The sequence below is a fragment of the Myxocyprinus asiaticus genome, chromosome 3 (assembly GCF_019703515.2).
Source record: "Myxocyprinus asiaticus isolate MX2 ecotype Aquarium Trade chromosome 3, UBuf_Myxa_2, whole genome shotgun sequence".
Taxonomy (NCBI): domain Eukaryota; kingdom Metazoa; phylum Chordata; class Actinopteri; order Cypriniformes; family Catostomidae; genus Myxocyprinus; species Myxocyprinus asiaticus.
In genome coordinates, this window is record NC_059346.1 from 37,563,180 (window position 1) to 37,577,445 (window position 14,266).

Sequence of the window (14,266 nt, forward strand, 5' to 3'; positions counted from 1 at the left end):
TGGTTTCACACATGTTCTGTTGGCTCTTCTGGGTTGCCTTTGCCTTTAACTCCTGCCATAATTTACTTTAATACTAGTGGCATTCACTACTATTCCTTTATCGTTTATAAATAAATTGCGGCTTCATTGAACAATCACAAGCTTCTTTTGTCCATTAGGAGGCAGCAGCACTTGTTTCTCAGCGCACCATTAATGCCAGAGAGTTTTTCAGGCAGCTATCTGCCTCCTCACAAAACTCCTCAAGCCCTGGATCTCCACGCTCAGGTAAACATGGCCTTCACAGATTCACAGCACATCTAATCAGCTTTCAGTGTTAATTATAGTGGTTGAATGAGAGCAGAGTAGCCAATATAATGGCAACATTTATAAAACAGTTAAGAACTGCAAATAAGATTAATTAATCATTTTAAAATAGTTTTTCGAATTGCAGAATTTTATTTTGCTGAATAATGTTTATAATTGAGCTGGTTTATTTTAACATTTGCTGAATTATTTTTCTAATTGATTTGAAATATCTTTTATAATTGCTGAATCAGACTATTTAATGATAGCAAATAAGATTAATTATTAAGAATTAAAAATGTATTTTAATATTTTGAATTATACAATTTAATGATTGCAAGGTGTACACAAACATCTCTTTTGTTAATCAGAAGTGGGCCAAGTGGGCACAGTGATGATTATTGACAATAATCTCAAATACCCAAATATTGCCCGGTTAATCACTTTGACCAATATACTGTATAGTAGTTCAAAGTGACCATTTTACTTTCTTTTTTGTTCTGGTCCTCAGTCAAATCACCATTTCGTCGCTATCAGCGCAGTTTGACGGACACGGCTTTCATCTTTGAGAGGGCCAACTCCATTTCTGGTCCCACTTCCCCTCTCAGCCCCACTATTAAGTCTCCCTTCTGCCGCACCTCATCCACATCCTTCAAATTTCCTGCTTCCTCACTCAGTCCACCCCACTGTAAAATCCCCTCACCACAGCACCCTCAAACATCTGCAACATCTCCTCCCACATCACCCATCCAGCACTCTGTCTCACCAGTGTCGCCTTTAACCAGTATGCATGTCTTTAAACCACCTCCACCCCAGTCATCACCACCTAGCCGGCCACCTCCTCAAGCCCAAGATTCAGCTTTCCCTGCATCTCCAAAGCTGCTGGGCAGTCAAGATAAGTCTGAGACATTCACATATGACATTAGCAAGAAAGAACTTGCTACTGCACCAGAACTTCCTCCAGTTCCACTCTCTGATGACACTCTGATGGATGATAAGGGTGAGTTCAGTGAATTCACTCCAGTTGTTGTGTAGTGTAACAACAATGAATGGTCTAAAGCAGGGGGCATAAACAGGGGCTGAAAAATCTTGTGAAAAATGTTCATTTCATTTTGTGAAAAAATTAAATAAATGCTAAATAAAATTAAAATAACATACTGAATTAACTTCAACCAAAGCTAAAGTTTAGCTAAAGGTTTCATTATCCCTCCCACATTAAAAGTCATTATAGGAATGTTCCGTGTTCAATTCAAATTAAACTCAATCGACAGCATTTGTGGCATAATGTTAATTACCACAACAAACTCGCTCCTTTTTTTATTTTTTTAAATAAATAAAAAGATCAATAAAAAATATAAGTTACAGAAATGCACTCACAATGGAAGTGAATGGGGCCATTCCATAAACATTGTTTCAAAAGCATTGCCACAAGACAAAAACATGATACGTGTCAACATGATTTTAGTGTGATAAAGTAAGGGATTTACCGGTGTTACAATGTTTACCAGATTACAGGGTTTATCGTTATGACAATAAAGTTGTAATATTGGATATAACTTTACACAGATACTGTAAGGTTAGTACATGATTTTATCACACTAAAATCATGTTAACACATAATGTTTACATCTAGTGGCTATACTTTTGAAACAGTGTATATTTAAACGTTTATGGACTGGCCCCATTTACTTTCATTGTGCGATTTCTGTCTTTTGTTAATATGGTGAAAATTAGTGAAATGCAAAATAATTTTGAGTGGCAATCAACATTATGTCAAATGTTGTCAATTGAGCTTAACTTGTATTGAGCCCAGAACATTCCTTTAAAGCTGAAGTGTGTACAGAATTGGAAAAAAATAAACATTGCTTTCAAAATGGTTTTCTGAATACTTCCTCCATCTGCAATTGGTCGAACAAACAGATTGTCCCGCCACAAATTCATAACACTAATTGAGTCAATGTTGCTGTGTCGGTTTGGAAGAGCCAAAGAGGCACAATGTTTACACTTTTTGGGAAAACCAACCTAAAAATAGTTTACTATTAGTTGTCTCTGCATATTAAGTGGGGATAAGAGAAAGTATTTTAACATATAAAAAAAATTACACACATTAGCTTTAATTAAAGTGTAAATAGAGGAATATAATTTTAATGGCTTTGCAATATAAACATTACAATGTATGTAAATACATTAATATGGGACTTTTATAAGCTAAATGCAACTTATTATTTTTAATAATAATTATTATTATTATCATTACAGGCTAAATGCAATTTTATACAATATGTAACAGGGGGTCCCATGTCTTTATCCATCAAGGGGTATTTGGTTTGAAAAGATTGAAATCCCATGGTTTAAAGTTTTTTTTTTATTTTGCTTTGAGTGTAGATTGACTCTTATTCTTAACATCTCTCTCAGAGCTTGTAACTGGCTCTCGAATGCTGTGTGAACTACAGTCAGAAGCATACCTCACTGTCAAGACTGTGCTGGTTGAAGAAGATGAAGAAGAGGTGGAGGCACCAGAGGAACTTTCAACCACCTTAACTTCAGATAACAAGATCACCACAGACTTTGAAGATGCAGTGAAAACAGTAGAAGAACAATTGGAGACTGTGGATGAGAACAGTGGCATCAGCCACCTGGAGAAGGTTGAGGAGCAAGAGCTGGAACCAGAGTTAGGGTCTGAGGAGGAACCAGGCTCTGAGGAGCAGCCTGCTGTAGAATCCAAGGAATTCTATCCAAATGTGGAGCAGTCAGGACCTGAGCCAGCCAGAACTGTGGTACCAACCTTAGAAGAGGACTTAGAAGATGATGAGATTGACGAAGACCTACCAGAAAACCAAGGTGAAAGGAACACTGAGGCAGAATATGAGATACAGAATGTTTGAGTTGGGTGTGATTGGCATGTTTTTATTATTATGTACCCAGAGTTGTTTGTGAAAACATCAGAGCATGATCTGTTTACTGAAGATGAATCAGAATGTGGCAGACCAGTGAATGGTACAGGTAATGGTACATGTTTTCAGTGGTAGTTATAAAGTTTTGTTGTCTCATTTGTGATGAGCTTTTACTTCTGTTTTTGGTTTTAAGTAGAGGATGTTGATGTATCTGAGCAAAGCACACCTGAGAGGTACTGTTACACCATTAATCATGAAGAGGAAGATGATGATGAAATCCAGACAGAGGTGGTGACTGAGAATGGCGAGGTACCAACAAAACCAGACATCATAACTCACAAAATTTGCATTAAAACTCAATTTAACACATTAATTCAGTGCAATTAATTATATGAAAAATGAATGCTTTAAAAAAGACAATTAATCATGCCCCCCAACTGTATGTACATTTTGTACAGTTTAGTGTTTTATTAGATATCTTATCTAAAGAGCACCAGTGGGAATTGCTTTACACCCAAGCAGCACCGCTTGCATGCATGTTTTGTTTGACTGTGAAACCAAATAAAACATTGACGTGTAAAGTCACTTTTTGTATTGTCTAATCAATGATTTACTTGTCTGCAACAATAATGTAATGCATTTGAATTATCAGAATTATTAAACAGTATTTATTATATACAGTGGCAAGAAAAAGTATGTGAACCATTTGGAATTAGCTGATTTTCTGCATTAATTTGGTCATAAAATATGATCTCATCTTCATCAAAGTCACAAGTATAGACAAACACAATTTGCTTAAGCTAACAACACACAAACAATTATAATCTTTCATGTCTTAATTGAACACATCCCATTAAACATTCACAGTGCTGTAGAAAAAGAACACCTAGGCTAATGATGTCAACAAAAGCTAATTACAGTCAGGAGTTGGCAAACCTGGCATCCAATTATTGAAACAAGATTGGAGGTGTGGTTTAGAGCTACTTTGACTTATAAAAAGCACTCAAATATTTTGATTTTGCAATTCACAAGAAGCATCTGCTGATGCAGAACATGCCAAAAAAAAAAAAAAAAGAGACCTACATCAATTATGCTTTGCATAAGTCTGGAAATGGTTATAAAGTTATCTCGAAGAGCTTAGATATTCATCTGTCCACAGTTAGACAAATTGTCTATAAATGGAGACGATTTAGTACTGTGGCTACTCTCCCTAAAAGTGGTCGTCCAGCCAAGAAAACTCAAAGGGCACACTGCAGAATGCTCAATGAGGTCAAAAAATAAGAATCCTAGAGTGACAGTTAAAGACTTTAAGGAATCATTGGAAATGGTTAACATCTCTGTCCATGAGTCCACTACACGGAAAACATTAAACAGGCAATGACTTCAAGAGAGCCGTTCACACCAGACATCCTAAGAATACGGCTGAGCTGAAGCAGTTCTGTAAGGAAGAATGGTCCAAAATTCCTTCTGAATGTTGTGCAGGTCTAATCCACAGCTACCGGAAATGCTTGGTTGAGGTTATTGCTGCCAAAAGAGGATCGACCAGTTATTAAATCCAAGGGTTCATTTACTTTTTCTACAGCGATCTGAATGTTTAATGGGATGTGTTCAATAAAGACATGAAAGATTATAATTGTTTGTGTGTTGTTAGCTTAAGTACATTGCTGTTTATCTACCACATTTTATGACCAAGTAAAGCAGAAAACCAGCTGATTCCAAAGGGTTCCCATACTTTTTCTTGCCACAGTACATTTATAATTATTTTGATTATTATATATTGAATTATTGTTAATTTCAGCAACTGTTGATATGTGATTAATTTGATTCATTAATCGGCATATGTTGTTATTTAGATTAAAAACTGTAATCAATTGACAGCCCTAATTAAAACTTCTTAATGTAATAAAATATTAAATTAATACAACTGAAGATTTTGTTCTCCCTTTTTACCTTAGTCATCACCAGATAGACTTCTTTGTGTAAGAGCTTTGTATGACTACCAAGCAGGTTAGTGTTGCTGTCTTAAACAGTACATAATTTATTGTTTATGTCTTACACACAAAATGAAAACATGAAATGTCATTTGAACATGTCATTTGAAACTTCTCTATTCTCCACAGAGGATGAAACAGAAATCTCTTTTGAACCTGGTGACATCATCAGTGATGTGGAAACAATCGACAAAGCATGGTGGAGGGGAAATAGCAAAGATGGACGCCAGGGTCTCTTCCCTGCCAATTATGTAGAGACCATCTAAAAGAGTTTCCTTTAAGAACGGTTCCTCACCCCACTTTTTATTAATTCTCAGGGACTAAGAACCTCGAAACCTAGTGTATGAGGATATACCAAGTACTCTGAGACAAGTGTCACATGAAAAGGGTTTGGGAGTAAAATTTTTATAATCAGATCTTAGCCAACAATTCCTTGTGTTCCAAAAACAAGCAGCCAAAATAGACTGTTAAACCTTTAATGAACATCAACTGCAAGATGCTTACACAGTGTGAGCTTAGATACTGATTTAGGACAATTTCGGTTAGAAATGTACACAAATAATAATTTTTGCACATTATTTACACATTACACACGTGTATTATCTACACATTACATCATTTATTATTGCATGTTTGTTACTGAGGTGCTAAATGATACCTAAAAGGAGGTGAAAATGTCAATTGGGGAGCGCAGTTTTTGGCCTTGTACACGTAACTCCAACTAACAATAACAAATCAGATGGTCCTGAGTATAGTAACTTTGTTTCAGAACAAACAAGCATTATGTTATCATAGCAGTGATTTATTTTTAATCAGTTGACAGTCTTTATTATAAGACTTGTTGTAAACTAGAGTATATAGACATAACATGCCATGTTTTCTTTGATGCAAAGATGTGTTTACTGAAACCCCAGGTGCACACTGTACAGTTTTTATGGTCCTTTACGATTGTTGCTGGTCAGACTTTATGATGTGATCCCTGTGAGTTCTTGGGTAAAAGCTATGGCACACTGAGTGACATTAGGTCAGACTCTACGGTACACATTGTAGCCAAGACTTTGGTTCCAGTCGTCCCGATTGACAGTGCTGATTGTCTTATGTCATTTGCCCATCATAGGAGCAGTCACATTGTGTAACAATTTCTGACATGGTCAGAACTTTGTCAGAGGGTAAGATTAATAGCAAAGGCAATCAATCGGCCGTCGGTGAACATGTTACACTAAGCGAATGTAGACTGCCAATTTTGCCCTATGACCAGACATTTTTTACAATCCCCCAAATTTGTCTCAGTTGGCAAAATCATGTCCAAATCTGTACAATGTGAACCCGGGTTTATATACGCTAAAAGTTATTTCCAGAGACCAGCATGTTAAAGGAATAGTTCACCCAAAAATGAAAATTCTCTCATCGTTTACTCACCCATATATCCCAGATGTGTATGACTGACTTTCTTCTGCTGAGCTCAAACAAAGATTTTTAGAAGAATATTTCAGCTCTGTAGGTCCATACAGAGCAAGTGAATGGTGGCTTTAAAGAACTTGCATTGTATGGACATACAAGATGAGATGTTCTTCTAAAAATCTTTGTTTGTGTTCAGCAGAAGAATGTCATACACATCTGGGATGGCATGAGGGTGAGTAAATGGTCATTTTCCTTTTTGGGTGAACTATCCCTTTAATATGTTTAAATTTTTTTCTTTTTTTTTTTTTTTAAGAAATTAAGGGTTTATTGATAAAATAGTGGTGTGGATGAACCAAACTTGATGGGGTCATAATCCTTCTCTTCCATCATTATGCCCCAGAAAAAGGCACGTCACCATAAACTGTTACTGTAGTTGTGTTGTCTTGAAACTTCTCTCTCCAAAATTACATTCTCTCATGTTTACTGTCCTGTAAATACTATAGAATTCACGTATTGTTGGTTTTTCTATGTAACTTATTTATCTCTGACGTGAAAATAGATATATTTCCTTCTAGTGAGGGTCTGTCTAATCCTTTTAACCCTTGTAACTTTCATGGATTTCAGTAATAAGTAGTTTTTCAACTAACAAATTTCACTGAATGAATGCAGTATCAAACAACAGAAGAATTGCACCAATACATTTAGCTTGCTCTTTGCTCTCATTTAGTCACTTCTTTCCTCTGAGGTAGTACTGTACCTAAATTATTTTTTTTCTTTTTCACATGCAGCATTAATGCTTTATATTCTTAATGTCCTGCATACAGTAGTCACTACACTGCTTTCATATTATTTTGAGTATCATGATCATCAAGAAACCATATTCAATACATGTATGTTAATGCATGAGGTAAAATTAAAGGGATTCACTTTACTTGGTCAACAATTTGGGTCATAATGAGTTTTCCATCTTGAATATTTAGTCATGTGTACATTGAACCTTCATATTTGTCATTTTCTAGTAAAATCATTTGACACTAGCACTGCAAGAATTAAAAGAAAACTATGCCCATACAAAACTGTTGCTTTTACTTTTAATTGAATTCTTTATAATGTATTGTTATTGTACATGATCAATGAGTTATTTCTCCAAAGACAATGTGCATGCAGACATTCAGCTGAAATCACATTCACCTCCAGGTTAACATTCAATGTTATCAACCAGGATACTTGGAGCTTTACTTGTGTGATAATATGTCAATATAAATTTATTTATGACAAAAATGAATATGGTAAAATACAACTTTAGTAAAAGAACAAAATTAAAATGGTAAATTACAAAACTTTACAATAACAAACAGTGTTTGAATGAATTTACATATTTTTAAATACAACTCACTGGCCCTTTTACCAGTTGAGAACTGTTAATTTTGTAGTCAGTGTCATCATAGTACTAAGACAAACCTTGTCTCTACAACTTCTGAATTTAAGTTTAATCTCATCCATATTTTCTACACGTCCACCTTTCTGACAGTTATAATACACTATACATGATATTATGAAGAAAGAAATAGCCGGCATCTGTAAATTTTTAACTCAATTCAAACATATAATACAGGTTTGAATACCTAATATATTATGCAGATAATCTTTCTGCATTAAAGTTAACCTGTATCAGAAATGTTTAACATTTTTTGTTATGACAAGATAGATTGTAACGCCACACCTGACATTACACTGAAATCACAATAATAGTTACATTACTAGACTTTTATTATTGTTAATATTGCTAATATTTTAAATGTTGGCCTCTTCAAACAAATAACACCTGATCAACCAAGACAATTTATCTGACCAGAGCTGAAAGACTTTACAATGAGAGACCCCCATAACGTGTTTTAAAACCAACAAGGAGGAAATAATGCAAGCTTAAATTACTGCATGTAAATGATCTAATTTGAGCTGTTGTAGCTTTGCATAGTAATGCCTTTGCAAACCTTCACACTGTGCTTTTACTGCACTAGCTCAAAACTAAGCACCATTAAAACAAAGCACCCAGTTGTAACCCGAAATTCCAACCATATTTCATTGCTTGTGTCAAATCCTGGTTTATGAGTTTTATAATGTTTAACTTTATGAGATTCATGGGGATCTATCGACAACATAGGTTTCACATTTACAGAGCGAGATAACTTATGTACAGTAATCCTGAGGTCATCAGAGTTAATAGTAGTAAACGGAGTCACATTATATCCCATGTAATTATAAAACCTGAATATGGAGTCTTGAGACGTCTGCACCTTTGCATATACTGTACATTGAAGCCATGCAAAGAGCATTTCGTGATGAAATGTAACAGACATTTAGATTTTATGTTGTATGATTTTAAAAGAAAGTCAGTCATTGGCAATGTCCTTATTCACATAACCAATGAGCAACAGATGATACATAATTTAAACTAATTCTTAATGTGCAGTGTCACTCAATAAGTTGGAATTCATATCAGTGATAAGCTAACTTTCACACTTGGTAGGTTTATTCATCTATTAAAACAATGTTTTAATTCAATTAACTGAACCTGTAATATTTGCGAGTATTTAATGTTAGTGATGATTAATCCTCAGAACTTTAGAAGAGTCTAGCATGGCAGAGCATCTCTTTTTGTGGTCCATTTACATTATGTGGCCACCCCCTTCTAATTAATGGGATAGGTTATTCCAGTAATTTCAGTCAAGACAAATCATAATGCTACACCATACAAGGGTTTACACGCAACCTATCAAGAAAACTTCCTTATCATATTTAACCATAAATAAATTCTCAATAATATGAAATTGTATTTTACAAAAAGAAAATGAAGCATACATTTAGGACCATTAAGATTTTTGGCATTGCGACATTATTTTCAGGACACTTAAGCACATTTTACCCCCAATTTTCATTACCGTAAAGCATAAGGACACTTTATATTTACTATTCCCTCTGTTTTCAATGATAATTCTCATTACCATAGTACAGTTATTTGTTTAACTGTATTACAGATGGGTGGTAAAATGTGCGTAACATTAAAATAATTTCACAATGTAAAAAATCTTAATGGCCCTAAAATAGGCTTAATTTTCTATATGCAAAATAGTTTAATAAAGAGTAAAATAAGACCAGGACTTTTCTTGACTGGTTTTGTAAGAATCACCCACAGTGACATTCTAGAGAACTGTGCTTCCGACTTTGTGGTAACAGTTTGGGGAGGGCCTTTTTCTGTTCCAGCATGACAATGCCCCATAAGGAAATGTTTTTGAAATTAAACGTTCAACAAACACACATGAGTGTGGTGTTTGGATGTCCACATTTTTTTTTTTTTTTCTCCATGTAGAGAATCTTAATCAGTGCACAAAGTATTGGCCAGAGTAAAATTTGCAAACCCAGCAACACCAGAAAGTTCCTTCAATCCAGTTTTCTGTTCACTGCAAGTACTGAACAAAAACAAGCATTTCATGTAGAGACTATGTAGTAGTGTATTTTGTAAATAGCAGTCTAATTCCCATTCTTGTGAGTGCACTGAAGAAAATGACTATGAAGTTAAAGGGAAAGTTCACCTAAAAATGAAAGTTCTTTCATTTACTCACCCTCATACCATCCCAGATGTGTATGACTTTCTTTCTTCTGCTGAACACAAAGATTTTAGAAGAATACTTCATTTCTGAAGGTCCATACAAATCAAGTGAATGGTGACCAGACCTTTCAAGCTTCAGAAATCAAATAAAGGCAGCATAAATGTAATCCATTAGACTCCAGTGGTTAAATCCATATCTTCTGGAGCAATGCAATCACTTTGGGTGAGAAACAGATCAATATTTCAATCCTTTTGACTAAATCTCCACTTTCACTTTCAGAATGTGAAAGTGAAAGTGATTTATACTAAAAAACATTTAAATATTGATCTGTTTCTCACCCACACCTATATTATCACTTCTGAAGATATTGATTAAACCACTGGAGTCGTATGGATTACTTTAATGCTGCCTTAATTTGATTTCTGAAGCTTGAAAGGTCTGGTCACCATTCACTTGATTTGTATGGACCTATAGAGATGACATATTTTTCTGAAAATCTTTGTTTGTATTCAGCAGAAGAAAGAAAGTCATACACATCTGGGATGGCATGAGGGTGAGTAAATTATGAGAGAACTTTCATTTTTAGGTGAACTATCCCTTTAATTTAGTCTGTCCCTGTTCACAGATTTAAAAGAGGATGCAATTATAGCCGTTGAGCATACATGACCTCAGGAATCCCAGTTCTTTCCAGGGGGACACAGGAATATTTGATGGCTCTGATACACCAGTAAAGTTCTCTCATAGGAGATGGATGAAAGCTACACCTGACTCTGCATCCAGTTCCTGGGGTCCAGCTTGACTCTCAGATTCCTGAGGCTTCGGCGAGCACTGGATGGTCTGGAGAAGCCCAGGTCTGACTCTTGGCTGTTGCTTCCCTCACTGGAGCTGTTGCTAGAAGTTGAACTGGAGCAGGACAGAGCAGTTTGAGAGGGTCGAGGAGACACAGAGCCAGTGGACGGAGGCTGGCAGGTGCACTGGAAGCCGGCATAACCTCGACCGCGCAGAGTGGAAAGCTTGGCGTCCAGGGAGAGGGTTCTGGGGCGGATGCGATTGGAAGAGCAAGGGATGTCGGAGGACCATGCCTGGCGGTAGAAGGGGTTGGCACTGGTCGGGCTGTCAATGTCTGACGTCAGGCTGGCATTGGAGGAGAGAATGCCGGGCATTCGGTGGCACTGTGGGCTTCTGGGTTGACGGCTGTGCAGGCGAGGGCTGGGCGAATGTGGGGGCAGGTGCGCGATACGGCGGTGCTGATGATTGAGGGGAGTTCTTGGGGGGTCTTCTTCGAACAAGGACATCCAGTGAGGCGGCGCTGCAAGTTGGGACCTCAGCTCAAACTCTTTAATACGACGCGCCAGGATGTCAGTGACCGTGCCGATGTCGTCAGAGGTGTCAATAACTGCAAAGGAAGAAAAACAGGTGCCACAATGAAAACTTTATATTACTATATAGCATGAATAAATTCACTTAGGCTGATGCCGCTGAGGCTGGATTGCCACTAGCTGATTTTCAGTCACAAGCTTAATTACATAGTCGTTTTAGAATCAGGATGAGGGACAATCCAAAAACACTTTAAACTTAAGCCCAGTTATGAAACTGTACGTCTTTCCCTCACAGCCTCACTGTCATTTCCATCAAAATTCAAAGATGGGAATTACTAGGGAGTCATGATGGAACTGAAGGAGGATTGTAAAAAATCATAATATAAATGCCAAATTAAATAAATAATAAATAATTAAATAGATAAAGTAAATAAAATGTATCAAATTAAAATCCACTCTGGAATTATTTACAAAACAATGATTCATTAAATGTATATTTATTGTATTTAGTCAACGGTTAGCAGATTATTTTAAATCTAATTTAGGTCACAGGGGTTCAACTGATAAAAACGTGACAACACATGAGAAGTCTTGGTCCTCAAAGATCAGCTCTGAGACTCAGCAATAGCAGCTTTATGTGGGAAGAGGGGGTAAGTTAGGTAACGTTTCTCATCACAGTTATTTCACCTGTCACTGTAATAGGAGGACAGCAGAGCACGAATCTCAGCAGAGACAGCGTTATCCTGCAGCAAGAGCCCCTCACAGGACGCAGGGGCCGAGAGAGGGGCCACTGATGAGGAGGGGGCAGTAAAATGCATGAGGAGGCAACAAATGTAGAGTTGAAGGGAGGGAGCGGGAGATGTGGTAACCAAATAATCATACAGTGGGTAGGGAATTTATAAGGTGGATGTTTGGATAAAACCATTTGTGCAAAGGGAAATGTAAAGGATCAAATGGAAGAGTGTATGAAAAATCAAAAGTATGGGAAAGACAAGATAAAAACAGATAAGGAAAATGACAGTAAGAACAGTAAAGAGACATTAAAACCACAGAGAAAATAATACAAAGAAGACAGAAAAAGAGAGAGAAAAGAGTGTCAGTTTGTCAGAGGCAACAGCTTTGTGATTTAGCAGTTAAAAGAGATTGACATTTATACAGAAAGAGGCTCAGATCTGAGAGACAATTAGAATGTGCAGTTCAGTCCACACAATAGTGTTAGATCCACAGACAGATCTGTATGGAAGCCCATTTCCGCCACATAAAAATCTAATTGTGCTTTGGTCAAAATTATGAGATAAAAAGTTGAAATTATGAGTTACTTAATCATAATTATGAGATACTAAATCATAATTGAGAGATGTGTAAGTTATAATTAAAATGTTGATTTTTTTGTCTCATAATTGTGACTTTTTATGTCATAATTGACTTTTATCTCAAAATTTTGACTTAGTATTTCATAAATGACTTTTAATCTCATAATTATGATTTTTTTAATCTTAATATTACATCTCCGAATTTTGACTTATTTCAACATAACTATTTATCTCATGAAAATGAAACTTTCAAACTTATGACTTTTTATTTCATAATTATGACTTTTTATCTCAAAAGTATGAATTTTTATCTAATAATTATGACTTTCTATCTCAAAATTATGACTTTTTATTTAAAAATTATAACTATGTATCTCGTAATTTCTACTTTTCATTTAATATATAATGACTTTTTATCTCATAATTTTGACTATTTCAATATAATTACTTTTTATCTAAAAATTCTGACTTCAATCTCATAATTATGACTTAGTATTTCATAAATGACTTTTAATCTCATAATTATGATTTTTTTATCTTAATATTACATCTCCGAATTTTGACTTATTTCAACATAATGACTATTTATCTCATAATTATGACTTTTTATCTCAAAAGTATGAATTTTTATCTCATAATTACGACTTTTTATCTAATGATTATGAATTTTTCAATATAATTACTTTTTATCTAAAAATTCTGACTTCAATCTCATAATTATGACTTAGTATCTCATAAAATAATTTGTATCTCAATATTATGACTATTTATCTCAATTTTGACTTTTTTCCTCAATTTAATGACTTTTTATCTCAATATTATGACTTTTTGCTGTTTTTAATTTCTGTTAAAATTGGTCTCTATATAAAGCTCTCTTGTATGTTTATATTGCTACTGTTGTGTATATTGTAAAAATATAGAACTCTCCTTCATCCTTCATAAGTGTATATAAAGTGATCTGAATGCACTCACCCATCTCATGGTACAGGGAGCCCTGCTTTGGTGTGACTATGGCAGGTTTCCGTGGTGACGGCAGTTCAATCTTCATCAGGTCATCACAGCACTGCCTCCACTGACCTGTAGGGGGCAGAAGTGGTTTAGTCAAACTCAAGGCTGCTCACACATCAGTCACTCTACAAAATAATGTTATACACTGGAATAGTATAAAACACCCTAAAACAATACTACTATAGTCTTATTTGGTGGCTGCGTTGCCTCCATCAATGCTTTTCTTACTACAAATATATTTTCTTATTTCCAGCTATCTGTTTAATAACAACAAAATCTTTGACACTACAACAAATTAAACAATATATACTGTAATATGGTTTGATGAGCTGTGTTCTAAGCAGATGTAAAACAGTCTATATCAAATGTCCCAAATTGCTTGGCAACCATATACAGTGTACAAACAACTGAACTATACTGGTGTAAAAATGTTTATTAAATAATTAT

General features: G+C 35.4%; 2 protein-coding genes across 14 annotated transcripts in view; one reads left to right on the top strand and one right to left on the bottom strand.

Annotated features, from left to right (window-relative positions):
- The window catches only part of LOC127424501 (drebrin-like protein B), an 82,051-nt gene extending 74,552 nt beyond the window's left edge, over positions 1-7,499 (top strand). For 3 of the 6 annotated variants that reach the window (XM_051669790.1, XM_051669825.1, XM_051669834.1), the window contains 7 exons: positions 159-264; positions 794-1,282; positions 2,698-3,123; positions 3,208-3,285; positions 3,370-3,485; positions 5,132-5,183; positions 5,297-7,499. In XM_051669790.1, coding sequence (XP_051525750.1) covers positions 159-264; positions 794-1,282; positions 2,698-3,123; positions 3,208-3,285; positions 3,370-3,485; positions 5,132-5,183; positions 5,297-5,433 — 1,404 coding nt within the window. In that variant the 3' untranslated portion in view covers positions 5,434-7,499. The remainder of the gene's footprint in view (positions 1-158; positions 265-793; positions 1,283-2,697; positions 3,124-3,207; positions 3,286-3,369; positions 3,486-5,131; positions 5,184-5,296) is intronic. The other 3 variants (XM_051669801.1, XM_051669810.1, XM_051669817.1) reach the window with 3 other exon arrangements.
- Positions 7,500-10,693: 3,194 nt separating this feature from the next.
- The window catches only part of LOC127424551 (rhotekin-like), a 118,859-nt gene continuing 115,286 nt past the window's right edge, over positions 10,694-14,266 (bottom strand). For 6 of the 8 annotated variants that reach the window (XM_051669900.1, XM_051669908.1, XM_051669935.1 and 3 more), the window contains 2 exons: positions 13,784-13,888; positions 10,694-11,575 (listed from right to left, as the gene is read on the bottom strand). In XM_051669900.1, the coding sequence (XP_051525860.1) occupies positions 10,938-11,575; positions 13,784-13,888 (743 nt within the window). In that variant the 3' untranslated portion in view covers positions 10,694-10,937. Of the gene's footprint in view, positions 11,576-12,181; positions 12,289-13,783; positions 13,889-14,266 lie in introns of those variants that run through there. The other 2 variants (XM_051669940.1, XM_051669942.1) reach the window with 2 other exon arrangements.